At 37.9% G+C, this 20,418-nt stretch overlaps 2 protein-coding genes and 1 pseudogene across 8 annotated transcripts in view; 2 read left to right on the top strand and 1 right to left on the bottom strand.

Moving 5' to 3' along the window:
- The window catches only part of LOC149049006 (guanylate-binding protein 4-like), a 47,491-nt pseudogene extending 46,975 nt beyond the window's left edge, over positions 1–516 (bottom strand). Inside the window, exon 1 of the transcript XR_016184752.1 lies at positions 163–516. The product of XR_016184752.1 is annotated as a guanylate-binding protein 4-like (transcript). The remainder of the gene's footprint in view (positions 1–162) is intronic.
- The window catches only part of LOC149049003 (NLR family CARD domain-containing protein 4-like), a 173,820-nt gene that overhangs the window by 74,959 nt on the left and 78,443 nt on the right, over positions 1–20,418 (top strand). For 2 of the 6 annotated variants that reach the window (XM_089201401.1, XM_089201402.1), the window contains exons 2-8: positions 8,145–8,869; positions 9,387–9,569; positions 10,819–10,923; positions 11,487–11,576; positions 11,764–12,030; positions 13,037–13,141; positions 13,666–13,755. In XM_089201401.1, the coding sequence (XP_089057527.1) occupies positions 8,158–8,869; positions 9,387–9,569; positions 10,819–10,923; positions 11,487–11,576; positions 11,764–12,030; positions 13,037–13,141; positions 13,666–13,755 (1,552 nt within the window). In that variant the 5' untranslated portion in view covers positions 8,145–8,157. Of the gene's footprint in view, positions 1–5,021; positions 5,345–8,144; positions 8,870–9,386; positions 9,570–10,818; positions 10,924–11,486; positions 11,577–11,763; positions 12,031–13,036; positions 13,142–13,665; positions 13,756–20,418 lie in introns of all 6 variants that reach the window. The other 4 variants (XM_089201400.1, XM_089201403.1, XM_089201404.1 and 1 more) reach the window with 4 other exon arrangements.
- On the top strand, positions 15,803–18,904 carry LOC113682778 (NLR family CARD domain-containing protein 4). Its single transcript, XM_027199965.2, has one exon. It carries the CDS (start codon positions 16,082–16,084, stop codon positions 18,419–18,421), a length of 2,340 nt encoding a protein of 779 aa, XP_027055766.2. The 5' UTR covers positions 15,803–16,081; the 3' UTR covers positions 18,422–18,904.

Raw genomic sequence — 20,418 nt, forward strand, 5'->3', positions numbered from 1 at the left:
CTCCCCACCCTCCCCATTCCCTAGCCATGACGCTTCTCTTAGCTATTTCATGGTTACATGTGTGCAGTTCTCATTGCGCCCAGTAAGAGCTTGAACATATATAAAAAATAAAACTTGTTATGTAAAAACTGATGACCAGGAAGATATGGACAGAAAGCATACCTTTCACAGTCTTAAGCTTCTTCAGCGCTTCCTCCACCACATACAGTGACGTACGTTGTCCTCCGGTTTTAATTTATTCTCCAGTTGCTGCGTTCCACTGGCAGTTGTTGGATAAACAAAGAGGGATGGCAATGCTTTGATTTTTTCTTGAAGCCATTTTTCCAGCTCTTTTCTGAAAGCACAATAAATAAATGTAACATGACACACTAATGTCCAGGAAACAAAATAAAGTTTGCAATCCATTTATACACGCAATCACATGATTTCGAGTGCTATTTGTAGAAATAAGCACGAGTAAATTTTTCAAAGATCAAAAAAGTTGCAGGAGCCGGTAGGACATGTGACAAGTGGAATTTGCGGTCTTTGAAAAAAATTATCCTTCCAAATTGCAACAAACATTTCTTCATTGTGATTGACCACAAGAAATTCCGTACTTTGAAAACAATCGGTGTAAAAGGGACAATTTTCCTTACACCTTCAAGTGATTTCTTCCAAAAGCCTGGCTTTTCTACTTCTTGTTTTCTCTCTCGAGTATCTGCTACGTCTCTTTACCGCTCTTCCGCTTCTCTGGTTTGTTTAATTAGTCAATCAACTCAGCCGTTTCGCCACTCCTCATTTCATCCCGTGAAACTTGCTTAGCCATCTCATTTGACTTTGCGTTCAATTCATCCCACAGAGCTTTCATTTCTTCTTCTTGTTTTTAATTCAACGCTCTTATTAAATCTTCCTTGTCTGGATCAACTTGATCCTTCATCTGTTGACAAAGAGCCTCTCTTTCTATCCGTTACTGTGCGGCTCGATCAGAAAGATTTTGAACCATTTTCATGATTCCTTTGTTGCATCCTTGAGATGCCAGGAACCGTTCTTGTAAAGCTTCTTCTTCCTCTTCCCTTTCCCTTTTTTTTTTATCCACCGTAGTCATGAAAATCACAATTTCCTCGATTGTGATTGGTTTAAAAAACTCCTGTTTTTCACTTATTCATTTGCCAAGTTGTTATCGGACAGTTTGTTATCGGACAGTTCAATAAGCTAATCACATTCAAAGTTGTATTTTAAATCAACCAGTCACAACCTTGGTTTCAGTCAACATAAAAACAGTGTACAGACTCCTAAATTGGGGCTTTCTTCAAAATGGAGAACTTCCCCCGTAAACTCTGACAATATTTTAGAAGATTTTGTTTGGAAATTGTCATTTTTATTATTCATTGGCAATAAGACTTCGCGACGTCCAATTCGGTTTGTAATTATACTGAGGCCCTATTAGGGGTTATCGGGATACAGGATATTTGGGTAAAAAATATAGGGATAAGGGATATTTGGGCTGAAAATTAAACAGATACGGGATATTTAAAAAAAGATTCTCAACCCGCACGGCTTTTTCCATTTTGCGCCACTTTCCCGGTTACTCATTGCTCTGAAGTCACCTCAGTCCTGTCAGAATGCTACATAAGAGCATACCATCGATAAACATGATGTCTTATTTGCTCGTAATTTCTATTTGAAATACGAAGCGCCCCAGGAAAATGTATTTTTCGTTATCAGGTACCTAAACATATCATGCTCAATGACGTCATCATGGTAATTAGCATTGTGGGGATACGAACCACAAGAATTAGCGGGATACGGAATATTTTGGCCAAAAAGTAATGGGATACGGAATACTCAGACCCCTCCTAATGGGGCCTCTATACTCGTGTTGCTCGAATAATTTTCGCTCTCTTACTTTGGGGTAGCCCCACCTGGTACGTTTTACTCAATAGGATGGTCCAGACGTTTGTGCATGTTTTGTAGACTAACTGATCTGAGATATACTACAACAGCTGGTGGAGGTGAACCTCATCTCTGGTACAATGGGCAGATCTTGATGAATACCAAAACGGAAATAATTTCACAGAACTACACTCGTTTCCTATCTTGAGTGCTTATAAAATATGTCAGTGAAGTTGAGTCAATCTAAACACAAATTCCGTGACGTATACTATCACTTGTCACGCAACATTCAACATGTCCTTAAGGAGTCACGAAATGGTTTTACTTCAACAGTTCGCTGAACATTTCTCTTTCTTCTAGTGGCATAAAGCTCATCTATAATATGTTGAGCCAAACTATTACTACTACAAGGAGCGATCAATAACAATGAAACATATTTTTAAAACGTTTAGCACTTCCGGCTTGCGGCTTATCACGTGACTGGCAAGCTTGAGTGGTCGTGAAATGCAGAGTTCCCTCGTGAAATCATGCAACTGGCTGATGGAGTGCAGTTGATATTTCAGCTGTAGAATCCTTGTGTTTCCTCCTTTCAGCCCGGCTCTGAACTTGTAAAATAGTTTGCTATGTAAATTTCATTTAACCAAGTTGAAGTAGCACAACAGCTGTGGTTCAATTTCAGAAAACACGAACATGAGCAATCGTCGAGTAAAGAAGTAGGAGATGTAAGGCTGTGGTCTGCCATTACTTAAGCAAGAATGCATTTATTAGATGGTTTTTAGTGGATGTGTACGATTTATAACTCATGTACGCTTGAGAAAATTTAATATTGCACAGTTTAGAGCTACTTAAGTGAGTATTGTAAATTGGTATTTACAATAGTTGTTTTATGTGCATATAAGATTAGCAACCTTTAATGCTTCATCATGAAAGTGAAAGTTGCCTATGTCATCATGTTCCTGTTTATTTATAGGGAGCTTTACGTATAAATTCTTTGTTTTTCCAGTATCTCTCTGTTTTTCGGTTGTTCGATTGTTTTATTTCAATAATTTGAGACTGTTCCTTTTAAATCGATGAACTTCGAATTCATCGGTAACTGCTTGCAGAGAGTACAGCAATTTAAACATAATGGGTATCGTTTAATCGACATCAGTTTGCAAATTAAAGCTAAATTTACCACATTTGAAAGCATCTCAGCTTGGAAAAATAGTCGTTATATGAGTGAACCGAAATTTTAAAGCTAAGACACCCGTTATGAAACGTTACTTAGACCTGATTCAAACGTTGCACACTGTAAATCATAATTCTGGAATCGAGAGTTATTTTAATGCTACAAGTATTTATGATCATGACTTTGCCCCGCTTCCTTTCCCAACAATCGATGAATTCTTAACTGTCACTCACTTTAGTATTGACTTTAATTGAATCATCTCTATCTTGAAGTTAATTTTGATGTATCAAATGTGCCATTTTAACAATAGTTATATATCTTAATTGTTACTTTTTGCTGCCGTAATAACTTTTTAAATATCACCGCTATGACACTGCAGAGTATATACTAAGTTTGAATCTTCTAATGGTGAGATAATTCTACCTGAAGTTCAGTAATTAACTCTCAATGGCTTCACTTCAAACAGCTTTGCTTTGCTCAATTTTTTTGTTAAAATTTCTTGATCATATTCTACATCAAATGCATGGGAGCATCATTTGTGACTAAATCACCCTTATCAGTTTCTTACCTCTGTATGGTGTTTATTTTATTTTAATTTACTGCTTTTATGATTTTGACTTTACTTTTGGACTTGATAGTTTTTCAAAGTTTAGTAATGAACGGTTGTATTATTTCCAATGCCTACTTAGCTTCTTGTTTCAAATCTAAGCTACTTTGAAATGCTCTCTTTCTTCTGTTTTTATTTCATTGCTAACTCAGAGTGACTTCTTTACTTGGGTGCCAAGTGTTAATTAAACAAGTGGATTCTGTCACCATTTGCAGCAATGATTTGGTTGCTAAGTCTCAATGATTCCAAAAAAATTATGTTCTCTTCAATTGCAATACAAAAAAAGTTTCAAAGACCTTGACACTTCACTGAAAACCAGTGTTGGAGATTAGTAGGAAAAATTATGAATTCATTTCTGCATTCCCGAATGCTGGTTTGCACGAAGAATACTGAGAAAACCCAAAATAGATTCCTGCTAACATTACTAACATTAACATTCTAGTCTCATACGGTCAACTTTCATTGGCAGCGAGGTCAGGTTGCAATCTCGCACCTTGTCTTTATGAACTATATTATTTTATGCTTGTTTTTCTTTGGAATTTTGTTTGTGATATTTTGTCTTTGTATGCATTTTTAAAGTATATGTGTTTGCTTTTAACTTTTGTAAACAAGCCTCTCTGAGAATCACCATGTTGCGAGTGCCCTGTTTAAATGTTAATATCCCTTTCACTCCCAGAAGTGATAAACATGTAACTTCTTCCTATAGTGTTTATATGTTATCCAGTGAAAAGGTAGTGAGATTACTCAAACTTATCGGGTACAAGATATTATCTTGATTGAACACCAAATTCTTATAACCAGTTTACAAGGAAATGTGTAGCAGCAAGAGAAGAGAATTATCAATCAGATCTTGGGAGATATTCATGAAATAACTAAATTATGAACTTTACAAACAGCTGACGCAAATCATCTACTTCACCATTTTCATCATGTACAGAAACATTTTTCTGTTGTTTCTATAGGGCTTTTGTTCCTCTCTGCAACATTTCTTGTTTTTGACATTTGACTCAGAGATGAGATCCTGTTTTAATTACACATTCAGGTGTTCAGGAGCAAAGAAGAAAATTTTACATTATTTTAATACTAAATGTTTGAACAACTTGTAATTTTTTAATGATGTATGCCAATTCAATTGTAAAATGAATGCTTATTCTATTTGATAAATAGATTTCGTGTTGTTGTGTGTTTGTTTAGGTATAGATCATAGTTCATGTCAAAATGTGCAAAGAACAAAAAAGTGGCACATGAGGTGCAGTCTAGTGTGCTACAGATGTACTTACCACATTTTGATGTAAGAACCCATCAAATGCACATATAATTCAGTTTATTGGATAAACAATAATAACTGATCCATATGTGTTTACTTCCTTGCAGCTAAGTTCCAGAATATTCTGGATTCTGGTTAAGTTCCATTCCAACAGCTGCAAGTGTTCTGATACTTGACTGACTGTTCAACAGCCACAACTTACAGTGATTTTCTCAGAGAGCAGTTATTTTCCCAACAGCTGGTTGAATTTTTTGCTGTCCACCAGATTAATCACTACCCAGTAGATTGTTGGGAACACAATCTGCCGCACAATCTATTGGGTCAGTGGTTTATCTGGTGGATGGTATTATTGATTCAATCCAGCAATAGCAAGTACCGAAGAGTTAAATTCAACTACTGCTACCATCTCACAGGAGAAGCAACTTGAGAAGTGAGTGTTTATCTTGTATGTATAATTGACATCTAGATATAAATTTATGTATAAAAAATTAAAATAATAATAATAATAATAACAATAATAATGATGATGATAATAATGATAATAAATAGACCTTCAGCCGACAATAGAGCTTCAGTAGTCTGCAACAAAGTGTATCAAATGATAACCACAACTACTTGATTTGAGCTCCATTACACAGTACATGTACATGTGTAAGGATACATTGTACACCAGTATGGTGGTTAACATTCTCAACTTTTTGTGTGATAACATCATATTCAATTTTATATGTAAACAAGAATTAGCATGACACAGCATAGTAAGGTAAGAATGTTCAGGAATATAAGTACATCACAGACAATTTACAGAGTCAAAACAAAACTAAGCTTACATGTACTTGGATTTTGTTCCATTTATTTTGAGGTGGCCAACGAAAGAGTTGCCAGTAATCAGATAGTTGTGTTCGCACAAAGATTTCTGGAATTGCCACAGGGCAAACAAGAAATAAGTGATGAGGAACATGAGGATTAATCCCTAGGTCAAAATTTATACCTACTGATCATTGTTGATGATGAAATGGTTCAGATTTAAACTGATTTTCAATGCTAATCATTCTCAACAATCACAACAAATAAGCAATGTAGGTGTTTTATTAACTTTAGTATATCATGATCAATAATATTATGCTCAAGTAAACCATTTCAATCTCCTGCTGACTTGATTGAGGTAGCTGTTTTTGTAGCACTCTTTTGTATTACCAAGCCATTAAAATAAGCTAGAAGTAGCCTTACTACTAGTAAACAGAACTTCATTCTTTTATTTCAGAGCAATTTATGGCTGATTTTTCACAATTTTGAACCCATTAAGTGATGTCAATTTCACACTAAAACTTAAACATACATGCATGGAGTAAAGTTTACTGGTGGGTTTTAAGATAGCTCGGATGTTCTCCAGGCTTGATCTGTTTTTAATGCTTTTTATAATCTTCCATAATTAGTCAGTTGGCCTCTGAGCTACAATCTGTTTGCATAGTTTTGCTGGCCACTCACAGCTCTCACCTTCCCTTAGGTGATGCTCCACCAGGTGTTTGGTGTGATCACTGTCTGCTCCTGAGTATATGGGATATATATAGCTCATCATCTGATTTGGAGTGGTCAACTTGATTGAAAGTCCTGGCAGATTTCTTTGACACAGTTCCTTGTTAAAAATTTCCCTTGTGATCTTATCTCCTCCATTACTGAGAAGGGATGTGCATATTGTAACAAATAATTCTTTTTGCGACACTTGCTACATTTTTTCCAGAGGCAGGAAATTAATGTGCATTATGTTTCATGGGATTTCCACAGTCTCAGCATTGGTACCTTTTGCATGAGTGTCTGATTTCTTTTTTCCATTCTGGACTGTACTTAAGGGTGTTTCTAAAGTTCCCTGAGTCTTTGTCCCTCAGCTCAATGGTGTATATTTTTCCAGCTCTGGTTCTATCAGTTGCCTCATCAAGTGTTAATGCTTTGATTCACTTCCTGACTTCACAGCTCTTTATTCCTGTTACCAATATGCAGAAGATCAGTTCATTGTTTAATACACATTAAGCAACCAGATGCCAATTTTTGTTGCCTGTTTTTGGTGTCAATTTTCCCATCTTCATGGTTGACACTGCGAAATAAGCAGTGCTCAACAATGGAAACTGTTGGGTTCTATGTGATCACCAACTAGTAAATTTTTAGCTTTTTGGTAGGTTTCCTTTCTCACAGCACTGTTCCGAGAATTATTTGTTAAAATTTTTTTCAAGTTCTCTCTTTCAAAAAGGTCCAATCCTCCACCTGATTACCTTTCAGACTGATTTGAACAGGTGTAATGACTTGCTGACTAAAGACTGTCATATGCATAGGCTGTGGGAATAATTCTACACACACTATACTGTTTACTTTTCATTAATCAAAAATAAATTAGTATCAGTGGCTAATTAATGACCATCATATGCTTGGGTGGCAGAAATGGTTAAAGCTACACACACTGCCCTCTCCTTTGTCACTTATCAAAAATGAATCAGTTACATAACCATCAGTTAATGATGGTTAAGGACCATCACAGTGTTCAACACTCAAGCTGGAATTGTGCTACACACTATTCAGACTATTCTGTTTCCTAATTGTTGCTCATGGTAAATAAATCAGTGCCACCATCCAAACACATTAAAAAAAATTTTAAATTATCACTTAGTGCTTTGATAAGAATATATTGTTTCAAAAAGTGTGAAACATATAACTGGCTGCCTTTAAGAAAAGGATCTTAAACTTAAAAATAAATTTTATGCAACCTCTGAGCATCAGGCTTGAGACAAGACCTTAGGTTGATATTCTTTATCATATATTTTGATCTGAGTACAGTGTAAGCTTAGTTGTACAAACTGGAGATGTGTCCAGTTCTCTTTGATGTTTGCCACCAGATATGTGATTATTCATATCTTCCAAGGATTTTACATTTATATGGTACAAGGTCATATAAATACACAAATCTATATTGGCTTTGACACCCATTGTGATTGATTTTGTATTTTTCAGTTATTATGACTGATGATTTTAAAATGATTGTCTTTGTAGATTTCTGCAGTGAAGCAGATTTTCCCTAATAGAATTCTGTTGTGAAATAAATTAACCTTAACTTCTACAGTTGCATCAATTAAACATTGATTAAATGGGCAGGACTTGAGGCTAGTTATTGTGTCCAAGCTTAAATATGGTGAATTCAATCAAATTAATTTTATATGTTTCTGTATTGCTTTTATTTTCAGAAGCTGATTGGCAATGTCAGTAACTGTGAGAACTGACCAGAACAGTTCAAAGAACATTTATGGTGACCCACCAAAGATCAATTTTAATCTTCCAGAGATAATTGAACTAACCCAGAATTTTAAAAGTTGGAAGGATGTTCAACTCCCAATTGACATTCTGTTGTTAACAGGGAAGGACTGTGAGTTCTTAAGTTGCTACCATTACATTGTTGATCCATTCAGAAGCTATTTCAAAGGGCTTGGTTCTGTATACTTTGGCAGCTTTGGTGAAGATCAAGATGATAAACTGAAAGTTGCTTTGATGAAATGCTCAGAGGGTTCTAAGGTTCCTGTTGATGGTTTGACTGTTGTAAAGAATGCTGTCACTCAGCTGAGGCCAAAAGCTGTCTTTTCTGTGGGCCACTTCAGTGGTATTAATCAGGAATCAACAAAGCTTGGGGATGTGGTTCTATCAAAAAAGCTCACAACCTATTCGTATCAGAAGGTTACAAAGGATGGAAAGAAATTTTGTGGGTCCACAACTCCTGTAAGCAGAGAAATTGCTGAACTCATCAATTGTGCAGGTCATGGTTGGAATCCACCCCTGGAAAATCCTAAAGAGAGGAAAGTTGAAGTCCTCTGTGGTGAGGTTTTGAGTGGTACTGAGGTCATGCATGCTGAATGGCGACAAGAGGAACTAATGAAGTCATTTCCTGAAGCAGTTGCAATTGAAACAGAAGGAGAGGGTAAGATCTCTTTTTCCTTTGAAGTAACTGTTACTGTAAAATCTGCTCAAAGAGAAATTTGGATATTTATGTATACTGGAACAGAGAGAATCAATACTTATATGATAACAGTTGTGGTTGGTAAGTTTTCCTGCCAGTGTTAAGAGATGCACTGGCTTGTGTGTGAACAAACTGGACTTCAGATTAAGAGGTCTGGGTTCAAGCCCTGGGCTGAAGTCATTGTGTTGTAGTCTGGACTGGGGGGCTTTACTCTCACAGTGTGTCTCCACACCCAGGAGTATAGATGGCTACTGATGAACTGACCAGTATTTTATATACATGTGTAAGGATTAAGGGTACAGTCATAGTGGCTGAATGGTATGGTACCTGGAAGAAGCTCGCGCTACAGGGACTAGCTTTGTACCTAATATATGTAAGGTGACTTTCCAAAATATATGTCTAGTTCCTTACAAATATTTGATAACAATTTGGTAACAATGGAAGATTATTCATAATAGCTTGTTATTGTATGTCTCAGGAGTTTTTAGTGCAGCACATGAACTGAAAATAGAGTGGGTCATCGTCAAGGGTATTTCAGGATATGAAGATGAAACTGAAGGAAAAGAAAACTGGCAAACATTTGCAAGTGTAACAGCAGCTTCTCTTGTTGCCAACATTCTAAACCAATGCAGTATTTTTGGAGATTGGCCACATTACAAAGGTAAACAGATCAACTTTTATTTTTTTTAGGCCTGCAGTATATTTGCTTGCAGTCACAAGCTGGTCTTGTATGCCGTTTAGTTTTGTGTTCTATAAATGTGCTGAAACTGAAAAAATAACCCAAAATTCACTCATTACTTAACTGCCAACCGTAAGCGTAAGGTTGCCAGTATTTCCTCCTACCTTTTAGGCTTTTGTATCCATTGATCGTAAGAAACGAACTGATGAGTTTTATTTCATCAGAGATAAATTTGGGAAATATTTTTTCAAGCTTCTCGCTCGATATGCAAGAGATATAAACGGTAGGTCACCAAATCCGTTTACGTGGCGATGACAATTTTTCATCCTGGCAGAATAAAAAGAACAAGAAATCTTCTGTTCGCGTTTTTTTTCGATGAATAGCCAATAGTCAATATCAGTTTGCTGGAAAGCAACTTGCCCACCTACAAGAATGCAAAGTTACAGGAAGTACCGTTGCAAACTTCCTATTTTAACGACTATGTCTTTCTGCATTGGCTGTTTCTTTTACAGAAAGGATAGTTTTTTCCAAGTATTTTGCTCGAATTTTTAAAAGACGTGCAAATGATAGGTCACCAAACAAAAAAACAAAAAAAAATTCAGTTTGTGTGTATGTGGGCCTCCCTATCACGTATTAAACGATGTATATAACATGTAGGGATACGTAATGCAATCGCACGAAATGGTACTAAACGAGGGAAAAACCTTAAAACTTTTAAGCGGAAAAAGCAAATCGTCAAGGCTGTTTACAAGCCTATCTACTGACCGAAAAAATATATCCCGATTGGTTTTTTTTGACATTTATTAAGAATACGATACAAGTGTGCATGTGCTTCAAGTACCCCTGCAAGTTTTCATTGCCAGTGAGTGTCTCTTTTTTTTTTCCCCCAAGTTGCTAATTGTATGGAAAATATTTTTTTCAAGTTTCTCGCGTGACTGCAAACAAGAGATATAAATGGTAGATCACCAAATCCGTTTACGTGGTGATGACAATTTTTCTTCCTGGCAGAAAAAAAAGAACAATAAATTTTCCGTTCACGTATTTGGGCGTGCATATTTCGTGTAAAATGATGCACAGTAGGGGCGCATAATGCAGTGGCACGAAGTGGCCTCGAAACAAATTGCTCAGGAGACGTTTCATGAGGAAAGGAAATAGCTCCAATGCTACAATGAACCTGTTGGCTCAAAACATCTGGTCCAATGATTTTTTTTCTACATTTGTTATCATGCAGGTGATTCTACTAAACATTTGCCACGGCCAGAGGTGAAACGCCGTACGGAAGAGTCGTCTTCGAATGACGCCTTAACTCCGAAGAAAGGAAAAACTTGTTTGGCAGGTAGATTGAGGGTATATCTATAAGCGTACCTGGTAACCCCCACCCCCCCAACCCCATCTTCCTTCCCCCTGCCTTTGTAAAATAAAAATGTGTGGATCCAGCAAAATGGCATGAATAGTTGCAATAAGTACTGCTCGCTATCCCCTCATCTTGACGCTTTGCTGTGATGTCTTTATGTTTGTAGTCAAGCAAGGAGTTTTCAGTGACGAAAATTTAGAGTGGCTTTACCCAAGTTGCTTATTGTATGGAAAAGATTTTTTTAAAGCTTTCCGCTCGATCGCAAAGTAGAGATATAAATGGTATGTCACCAAATCCGCCAGTTTTCATTAATAGCTGGAAAAAAAAGAACAAGAAATCCTCTGTTCTCGTATGTAGGCGTGGATTTTTTTGTGTTAAATTATGCACAGTAGGGTTGCATAATGCTATGGCACGAATTTGCTTTGAAACAAATTCATCAGGAGACGTTTTATTAGAAAAGGAAAAAGCTCCATTGCTACAATAAATCTGTCGGCTCAAATAATATGTTCTGGTCTAATTATCTTTTTACATTTGTTACCATGCAGGTGGTTCTACTAAACATTTGCCTCCGCCAAAGGTGAAACGCCGTTATGAAGAGTCGTCTCCGAGTGACGCCTTGACTCCAAAGAAAAGAGGTAAAATGAGGACATGTCTATGGGCGTGCCTGTTAACCCCCACCCCCCCCCCAACCCCATCTTCCTTCCCCCTGCCTTTGTAAAATAAAAATGCGTGGATCCAGCAAAATGGGATGAATAGTTGCGATACGTACAACTCGTTATCCCCTCATGTTGATGCTTTGCTGTGATGTCTTTGTTTTTGTAGTCAAGCAAGGAGTTCCCAGTGACGAAGATTTAGAGAGGCTTTCGCAGAAACTCGATAACTGGAAGACGGTCGGGCGTCGTCTTGAAATTAAGGAGGCAAGATTAACGGCGTTTGACAATGAAAATAGGGAATGGTCTGAAAAAATCTACAAAATGTTATTACATTGGAAAGAGAGGAATGGCTCAGCTGCCACATACACGGTCCTACATGATGCATTGTGTCATTCATTGGTTAATCGCACAGATTTAGCCGAGCAATTTATCACTGGTAATATATCACTAATCTTGCAATTCAATAAAAATAAAATTACCTACAAGTATAGTGCCAAATTCTCAGACACCATGCTTTTTGGCCACTGTATCTTTTATGTACGTTTTTGACAGTGCCTCGAAACTGGAAAAGTGTCGCTTCATTTGTCGGTAACCAAATCAAAGCGAAGAAAGATCATTTGATGCGTTTGTATATTTCCATGTAGTTTTCTGGTAGCGCAAAATTCACTCACTACTTAACTGCCAACCGTAAGCGTAAGGTTGCCAGTATTTCCTCCCACTTTTTAGGCTTTGGTACCCATTGATCGTAAAAAAAGAACTGGTGAGTTTTATTTCATCAGAGATAAATTTTTCGACGAATAGCTAAGTCAATAACAGTTTGCTGGAAAGCAACTTGCCCACCAACTTCCTATTTTGAAGACTATGTCTTTCTACACAGGCTGTTTCTTTTAAAAAAAGGATAGTTTTTTCCAAGTATTTTGCTCGAATTTTGAAAAGACAAGTTAATGATAGGTCACCAAACTCCCAAAAAAAAAATCAGTTTGTGTATGTGGGCCTCCTATCACGTGTAAAACGATATATATAACATGTAGGGATGCGTAACGCAATCGCACGAAATGGTCCTAAACGAGAGAAAAACCTAGAAACTTTTAAGCGGAAAGTTTTAATTTTTTTAGTGAATGTCTTTTTTTTTTTCCCGCCAAGTTGTTAATTGTATGGAAAATATTTTTTCAAGCTTCTTGGTCGATATGCAAGAGATGTAAATGGTAGGTCGCCAAATCCGTTTACGTGGCGATGACAATTTTTCATCCTGGCAGAAATCTTCTGTTCGCGTATGTTGGCGTGCATATTTCGTGTAAAATGATGCACATGACACAAAGTGGCCTTGAAACAAATTCCTCAGGAGACGTGGGATGAGGAAAGGAAATAGCTCCTTTGCTACAAGGAATCTGCTGGCTCAAGAAAATCTGGTCTAATTTTTTTTTGCATTTGTTGTCATTTAGGTGATTCTACCAAACATTTGCGTCGGCCAAAGGTGAAACGCCATGATGAAGAGTCGTCTCCGAATGATGCCTTAACTCCGAAGAAAGGAAAAACTCGTGTCGCAGGTAAAGTGAGGAGATATCTATGACCGTGCCCGTTAACCCCCCCCCCCCCCCACCCCATCTTCCTTCCCCTTGCCTTTGTAAAATAAAAATGCATGGGTCCAGCAAAATGGCATGAATAGATGCATTACGTACTACTCACTATCGTCTCATCTTGATGCTTTGCCGTGATGTCTTTATGTTTGTAGTCAAGCAAATAGTTCCCAGTGACGAAGATCTAGAGTGGCTTTACCCAAGCTGCTTATTGTATGGAAAAGATGTTTTTAGAGCTTTTCGCTCGATTGCAAAGTAGAGATATAAATGGTATATCACTAAATCCGTTTACGTGGTGATGACAATTTTTCTTAGTGGCTAGAAAAAAAAAAGAACATGACATCTTCTGTTCGCGTATGTGGATGTGCATTTTTCGTGCCCAATGATGCACAGAAGGGATGCATAATGCAATGGCACAAATTGGCCACAATAAATCTGTTGGCTCAAACAAAATGTTCTGTTCTAATTATTTTTTTACATTCGTTATCATGCAGGTGGTTCTACTAAACATTCGCCTCGGCCAAAGGTGAAAGGCCGTGATGAAGAGTCGTCTCCGAGTGACGCCTTAATCCCAAAGGAAAGAGGTAAAATGAGGACATGTCTATGGGCGTGCCCGCTAACCCCCACCCCCCGACCCCATCATCCTTCACCCTGCCTTTGAAAAATAAATATACGTGGATCCAGCAAAATGGCATGAATAGATGCAATACGTACTACTCGCTATCCCCTCATCTTGATGCTTTGCTGTGATATCTTTATTTTTGTTGTCAAGCAAGGAGTTCCTAGTAACGATGATTTAGAGTGGCCTTACCCAAGTTGCTTTTTGTATGGAAAAGTGTTTTTTAAAGCTTTTCGCTCGATGGCAAAGTTTAGATATAAATGGTAGCTCACCAAATCCGTTTACACGGCGATGACAATTTTTCTTACTGGCTGGAAAAAAAAACAAAAAGGAAAAAAAAAGAAATCTAGTCGCGTATATGGGCGTGTATATTTTTGTGTCAAATGATGCAAAGTAGGGTTGCATAATGCAGTGGTACAAATTGGCCTTGAAACAAATTCATCAGGAGACGTTTTATTCGGAAAGGAAAAAGCTCCATTGCTACAATAAATCTGTTGGCTCAAATAATATGTTCTGGTCTAATTATCTTTTTACATTTGTTACCATGCAGGTGGTACTACTAAACATTTGCCTCCGCCAAAGGTGAAACGCCGTAATGAAGAGTCGTCTCCGAGTGACGCCTTGACTCCAAAGAAAATAGGTAAAATGAGGACATGTCTATGGGCGTGCCTGTTAACCCCCACCCCCCCCCCCTCCCAACCCCATCTTCCTTCCCTCTCCCTTTGTAAAATAAAAATGCGTGGATCCAGCAAAATGGCATGAATAGATGCAATACCTACTACTCGCTATCCTCTCCTCTTGATACTTCGCTGCAAGGAGTTACTAGCGACGAAGATTTAGAGAGGCTTTCGCAGAAACTCGAAAAATGGAAGATAGTCGGGCGTCATCTCGAAATTGTGGAAGTAAGATTAACGGCGTTTAACAATGAAAATAGGGAATGGTCTGAAAAAATCTATGAACGTGCCCGTTAACCCCCACCCCCAAACCCCATCTTCCTTCCCCCTGCCTTTGTAAAATAAAATGCGTGGATCCAGCAAAATGGCATGAATAGATGCAATACTTACTACTCGCTATCCTCTCCTCTTGATACTTCGCTGCAAGGAGTTACTAGCGACGAAGATTTAGAGAGGCTTCCGCAGAAACTCGAAAAACGGAAGACAGTCGGGCGTCATCTCGAAATTGTGGAAGCAAGATTAACGGCGTTTAACAATGAAAATAGGGACTGGTATGAAAAAATCTGCAAAAGGTTATTACATTAGCAAGAGAGGGAGGGCTCAGCTGCAACATACTCATAAGACACCTAGAATCTCCCGCCTTACCCCTCCCCTCCTTTTAGCACAACCTCCATTTTATAAACCACACACAACCCAATCGGTCCAACGAGGGGCTAATGTTCGAATTTAAGCTTTAGAAACTCATAGTTACTACAATATTTGAGGTTGTCCCTAATGTTTGTCTTAATAATACTTTCACTTGCCACAGAACAAATGAATATATTTTTTTAAGATTTTTGTGTAGCGGAGCAAACAATAGCCTCGATTACCAGCCGCTGTTCGTGAAATGAGTCCACGCTTCTCTCCTTCACGGGACGATCGGAGACTGTACTCGTGAATTAGGGGCAAATCGAACCCCCCAACCTTCCCCCAACCTTCCCCCTCCCCCCCAAAAACAAAACAAAAAACAAGCGAAAACAAACAAAAAAAAAGAACGCCGTAGTGATCAGTTAGTGAAAATGTGATTATTTACCTTCGGAATTATAGAGTGACGTGGTCAAAGTTACAAATTACAGATGGAAAGAATTATTCTCCTTATTGTTCAAAAACCCTTCTCGAGTGATTTTCTTTTCGATGTGGGAGAAAGAGAATTTTTACCAAGCTACTTGTTTTTTGTCTACAGACTCGTCTGTAACAGAATTTTGGGAATGGTGCCGGAATCAGTTGAGGGCGTTTTACAACACCATGTGTCAAGTGAAAATAACACCATGGGACCCAGACAACACGGTACACATTAATAGCATTTACATATAAGTAACGTTTTTACAAGACCACAGGAAGCCTGACGGGACAACGAAAAAAAAGCTGGGAGACAGCAGTGAAGTATTTGAAGGTGACGAAGATCATCCCATCCGTAGACGAATTCTGGTGTATGGAAGACCTGGAATAGGAAAGTCTACTTTCACTCAAAAAGTAGCTGTGGATTGGACAAATGGCAGAAAGAAGATCCTCGAAAAGTTCAATCTTTTACTGTTAATCAGGTTACGAGACGTTTGTGATATTTCGGACCTCTGTACCATGTTAAAAACAGCGGAACTGTTGTCTGCTGATAACCCGATGGCAGTCAATAACTTGTGTGAATATGTACGTCAGAACCAGGAGAAAGTGCTGCTCATTTTGGATGGATATGATGAATACAGCGGTGGAAAATCATCCCTAATTCATCAGATTTGGAGAGGCAGTCAACTGAGAGACTGTTGTGTAATGATCACAACGCGGCCAGTGAAAGAGGATGAGCTTAGAGTGCCAAGTCACGCTCAGTTTGAACTTAACGGGTTCGATAGCTGGGAACAGAAGAAACAGTTTGCAAATAAGATTCTTCCTGAAGAGGAAGATGTTGAAGGGCTTCTTGAATACCTAAGAAAGCATGACCTCGTGAAGATGGCAGAGATTCCGCTATTGTTGTTGATGTTGTGTCTTCTTTGGAAGAAGAAAAAACTTCAATTACCAACATCTCGTGCGGAAATTTACGTAGAATTTATTCAGACTCTCTTGGATCATATGGCTATTAAAGACTCAGACAACGTCGCAACAGATAAAAGCATAGATGAATATCAAGAGGAACTTTCCAAAATAGGAAAACTTGCTTTTGATGCTCTTTTGGAGGACTGCCTTCATTTTAATTTCAGTAAATTTCCTAAAGGTGATCTGTTCGAGAAGCTTATTCATGTCGGTTTTTTTCAAGTTTCCAAACTTTCCGCTTTGAACCGTGAGAAGATCGTGTATTTTCTTCACAAGTCCGTTCAGGAGTTTCTCGCCGCCTGGTTCATCGTTCAAGAAGTGAAGGTTAAGAAGAATGAAACTGTCACCTGCCTGTCAGGAATGTATACGTTTGAAAAATCAAAGAAGATGGACGAAGTTCTCAAATTCGTTTGTGAGTTGTCATCAGATGCTGTCGGCATTGTTTTTGATCATCTACACTATGTCGGAAAGAAAGAAGGTCTCACAAATTACAATTTCACTAGGACGCCTTCTGTCGAAGATTTGTCTAGAGCACAAAATGAGTTCATTGAACTCTGTGTCGATTGTTTGTTCTGTTGTCCAGAGTCAGACAGACTAGCTGTGTATTCTGCATTTCTCTCATGTGTTAACCATGTCGTAATGCTTCATGACGAACACGTGTGTACTGCTGCTGAGAAAAACTTCTTCAAAGGCACCGCCAGTTTTCCAAACTATTTATTTTTTCAATATATAACTAAATATGATGATCGTGAGGGTAACTATGATAATATTCTATCCATATTGTCTGACTTGAACGCGGTCGTTTTAGCGTGCTCTGGAGAAGTTAAGGATTTTAAAAAATATCCCGATTTACGCGATGCGAACCTTTTCCTCAAAAAAAGCGAAAATAAAAACTTTATCTATCTACGTCGCATAACAAATGCTGTTTCTCGATCTAAACTGTTTCATGAACTGATATCAGCGCCGGTTTGTTCTTCTCAGCCACCTGTGGATAATCTGGGAGAGAATGAGGACAACAACGTTGCACTGTCTCTGACTGAGAACAGATCTGACCAGGCACAACAACATTGTTTGTCACTGGTGAAAGAGGTTCATGCACATGTGGAAACAGTTGAGGATTTTGTTCTGTTAAAGAACTTGTTGCCTTTATTAACAGCTCCTCGATATATTGATATATGGAGGAACGTGACAAATGCCTTGAAAGGTAATTCGATTGAGAACGTGATTCACAGAATTAATTTTACTGACAATCTCCACAATTTAAAACTTCGTGATATCAATCTAACAGCAAAGTGTGCTGCTTTTATTGCTGAGTCACTGCACCACTCTCCAAACTTGCATGGGCTCTGCTTGTCATGGAACCCCTTACACAGCGGTGTGAGTCATTTGGTTGAGAATCTTCATCACACTCCACAGTTGACTAAGTTAGAGTTAATTCATGTACAAATGGGAGAAAAGGAATGTGCTGCACTAGCTGCCTCATTACAGTACTTAAACAAGTTAACAGAACTGCATATGTCTCACAATGCTCTGGGTCACGGGATCATTGAACTGGCCAAGAACCTGAACAGTGTACCCAATCTGACTCAGCTGGACCTGTCGGATACAAATATGGGTAAAGATGAAGCATCAGCACTGGCTCGTGCACTTAAGGATGTACCAGAGCTGAGCAATCTTTATCTAGGGTGGAATCCACTTGGCAGAGGAGTCAGGGACCTAGTTCAGCATCTCAGCAGTGTTCCTAAGCTGAAGCACCTGTTTCTGTTTGATGTTCAGATGACAAAGACAGAGACTGAAGAGTTGTGTACAGCAGTAAAAGGGAGAGTCATCGCTTTGTCCACTGATTACCATGTAAGAGTCTTTTTGTTGTTTCATTCAGTTGTATCTAATCTTTAGTTAGACGTTCCTCAGAATAGCACTAGATATTGTTTCCAGCAAGTTGCTTTTGATAAAATTTATCAGAGTAGTCTGCATGGGAAAGAATGTAGACATCAGGAACAGTGACTGTTTTCGAAATTTTCTATTTCTATTTTGTGACATCAGGAGCAATTGTTGGGGATGGCGGAGACCGTAAACAGCCCATGTTAAGTACTTTAATGGTTCATGTAATGCTTCTTTGACTATGGTTTCCAGAAATATTTGTCTAAGATTAAATTAAGACATAAACAAATTTAGCTTTCAAAACTTTGATATTATTTACAGACAGTAGTTTCCAGTGTAGTGGATGCTTGATTACTGAAACCTAATTGAAAACTTTGGGAGTTTGATTCATTCGAGTTCATTCGATTGGCCTTTGAGTTTTAGCAAAATCTTGTTAGAGAAATCTTCTGTAGCTATGCCTTACATAAGAGAGAGAAAAAAAGATGAATTGTGAGAATTTTTCTCGGACCAAACTTCTTTGCGCAATAATAATTTTTGAATTTTTTAGGCTTGTGTTGTTATTATGGGATGCTTTTATTTGGGTTTGATTATGTGCCCTGAAATTAGTGTGAAGCCATACATGCTTTGGATTTGATGACGTTGTTCCCTACAATCTGTACCAGCATCTACTCGCTTATATTAACAGGAAGCGTTAACCCAACAAAATAGAAAGAACCAAACAAAAAAGGTTTTTTCTTGTTTAAATCCAAATGCGTGTTTTGAAAAGCGAAAATCATGTTGATTCTATTGTCATAAATTTACGTTTTAAAGGCTTGTGCTGATAAATATATGTTATTTGCCGGCTGGGAGGTCCGTATGGTGAAAAACTGTGACCGAGGTCTTGAAAATACTGCCCGAGGCCGTAGGCCGAGGGCAGCATTTTCAAGACCGAGGTCACAGTTTTTCACCATACGGACCGACCCTTAGCCGGTAAATAACATATTTATTGTTTTTAAACTTGACGAAATTCTTTCCGAAAGAATCCGAATGATTTATGGCCGTAAATACGGCAAGATCTTCCATAAACTGAACAATTTTTGAGTGAGTAAATGGTAGTTAAAACAGAGGTGATGCAAATTTAAGAGAGATGCCTCAGCGAAACATTTTCATTTCCGTAACGATAAAGGTGATTTAAAAGGCTTCCAAACAAACTTTGAAACATTATTTTTACAAGTATCTGTCACAATCTGACACCTGTCAATTAGAGAGCGCGCAAAAAAAAAAAAAAAAAGCGTAGGAACATTTGAAAACCAACAGAACTTAGTTTGGCAAGGACTGTCACGACAATGTTTTCTTCAAAATCAGTTAATGATTTAACGGAAAGTATTATTCACTCTCATCGACCATTCATTCATGTACGAAGATTTACCTCTGTTCATTAAGTAAACGGCGAGGAAAGTAATTGTGAGTAAATTCAATTTTTTTAATTTGAAGTTGTGAGAGTTTGCTCGTTTGTTTGCTGTAATGGCGTGTTTAACTCTGATCTTTCCTTCACAAAAACTAAATTCGAACGGCACACTCCAACGAGACACAAGGGAATGTAATGCGACCTCTTCTCAAAAAATTCCTTCAATTTCTGTTGTGCAATTTAAGGTACAAATGTCCAAATTGAACGGAATTGGAAAGACTCACCGGGAGCGTATATTTGTTGTAGAACTTAAATTAAAACTTCGCTCGCTCTTTCACTATGAACAAATTGCTCGAGAAAATTCAGATACTAAATGAATGAAAGTTCCATCGTTCAGTTTAACTGTAACCAAATACCTCACGTTTCAACTTTCTGGGTACTTTTTGTAAACGATTAAAATTAATTGCAGACGGTTTTTAGGCCGCTTGTCAACCAACGTAATGACACTATTGTTTATACAAATTCATTCTGAAACCAATATTTTTCTGTGAACCAAAGTGATTTGATAGAGAGAAAAGAGAGGATTCATAAGTTATTTATCGGCTTGAGGTAGTGACCGAAGTGT

The sequence above is a fragment of the Pocillopora damicornis genome, chromosome 3, assembly GCF_964200805.1.
Source record: "Pocillopora damicornis chromosome 3, jaPocDami1.2, whole genome shotgun sequence".
NCBI lineage: Eukaryota > Metazoa > Cnidaria > Anthozoa > Scleractinia > Pocilloporidae > Pocillopora > Pocillopora damicornis.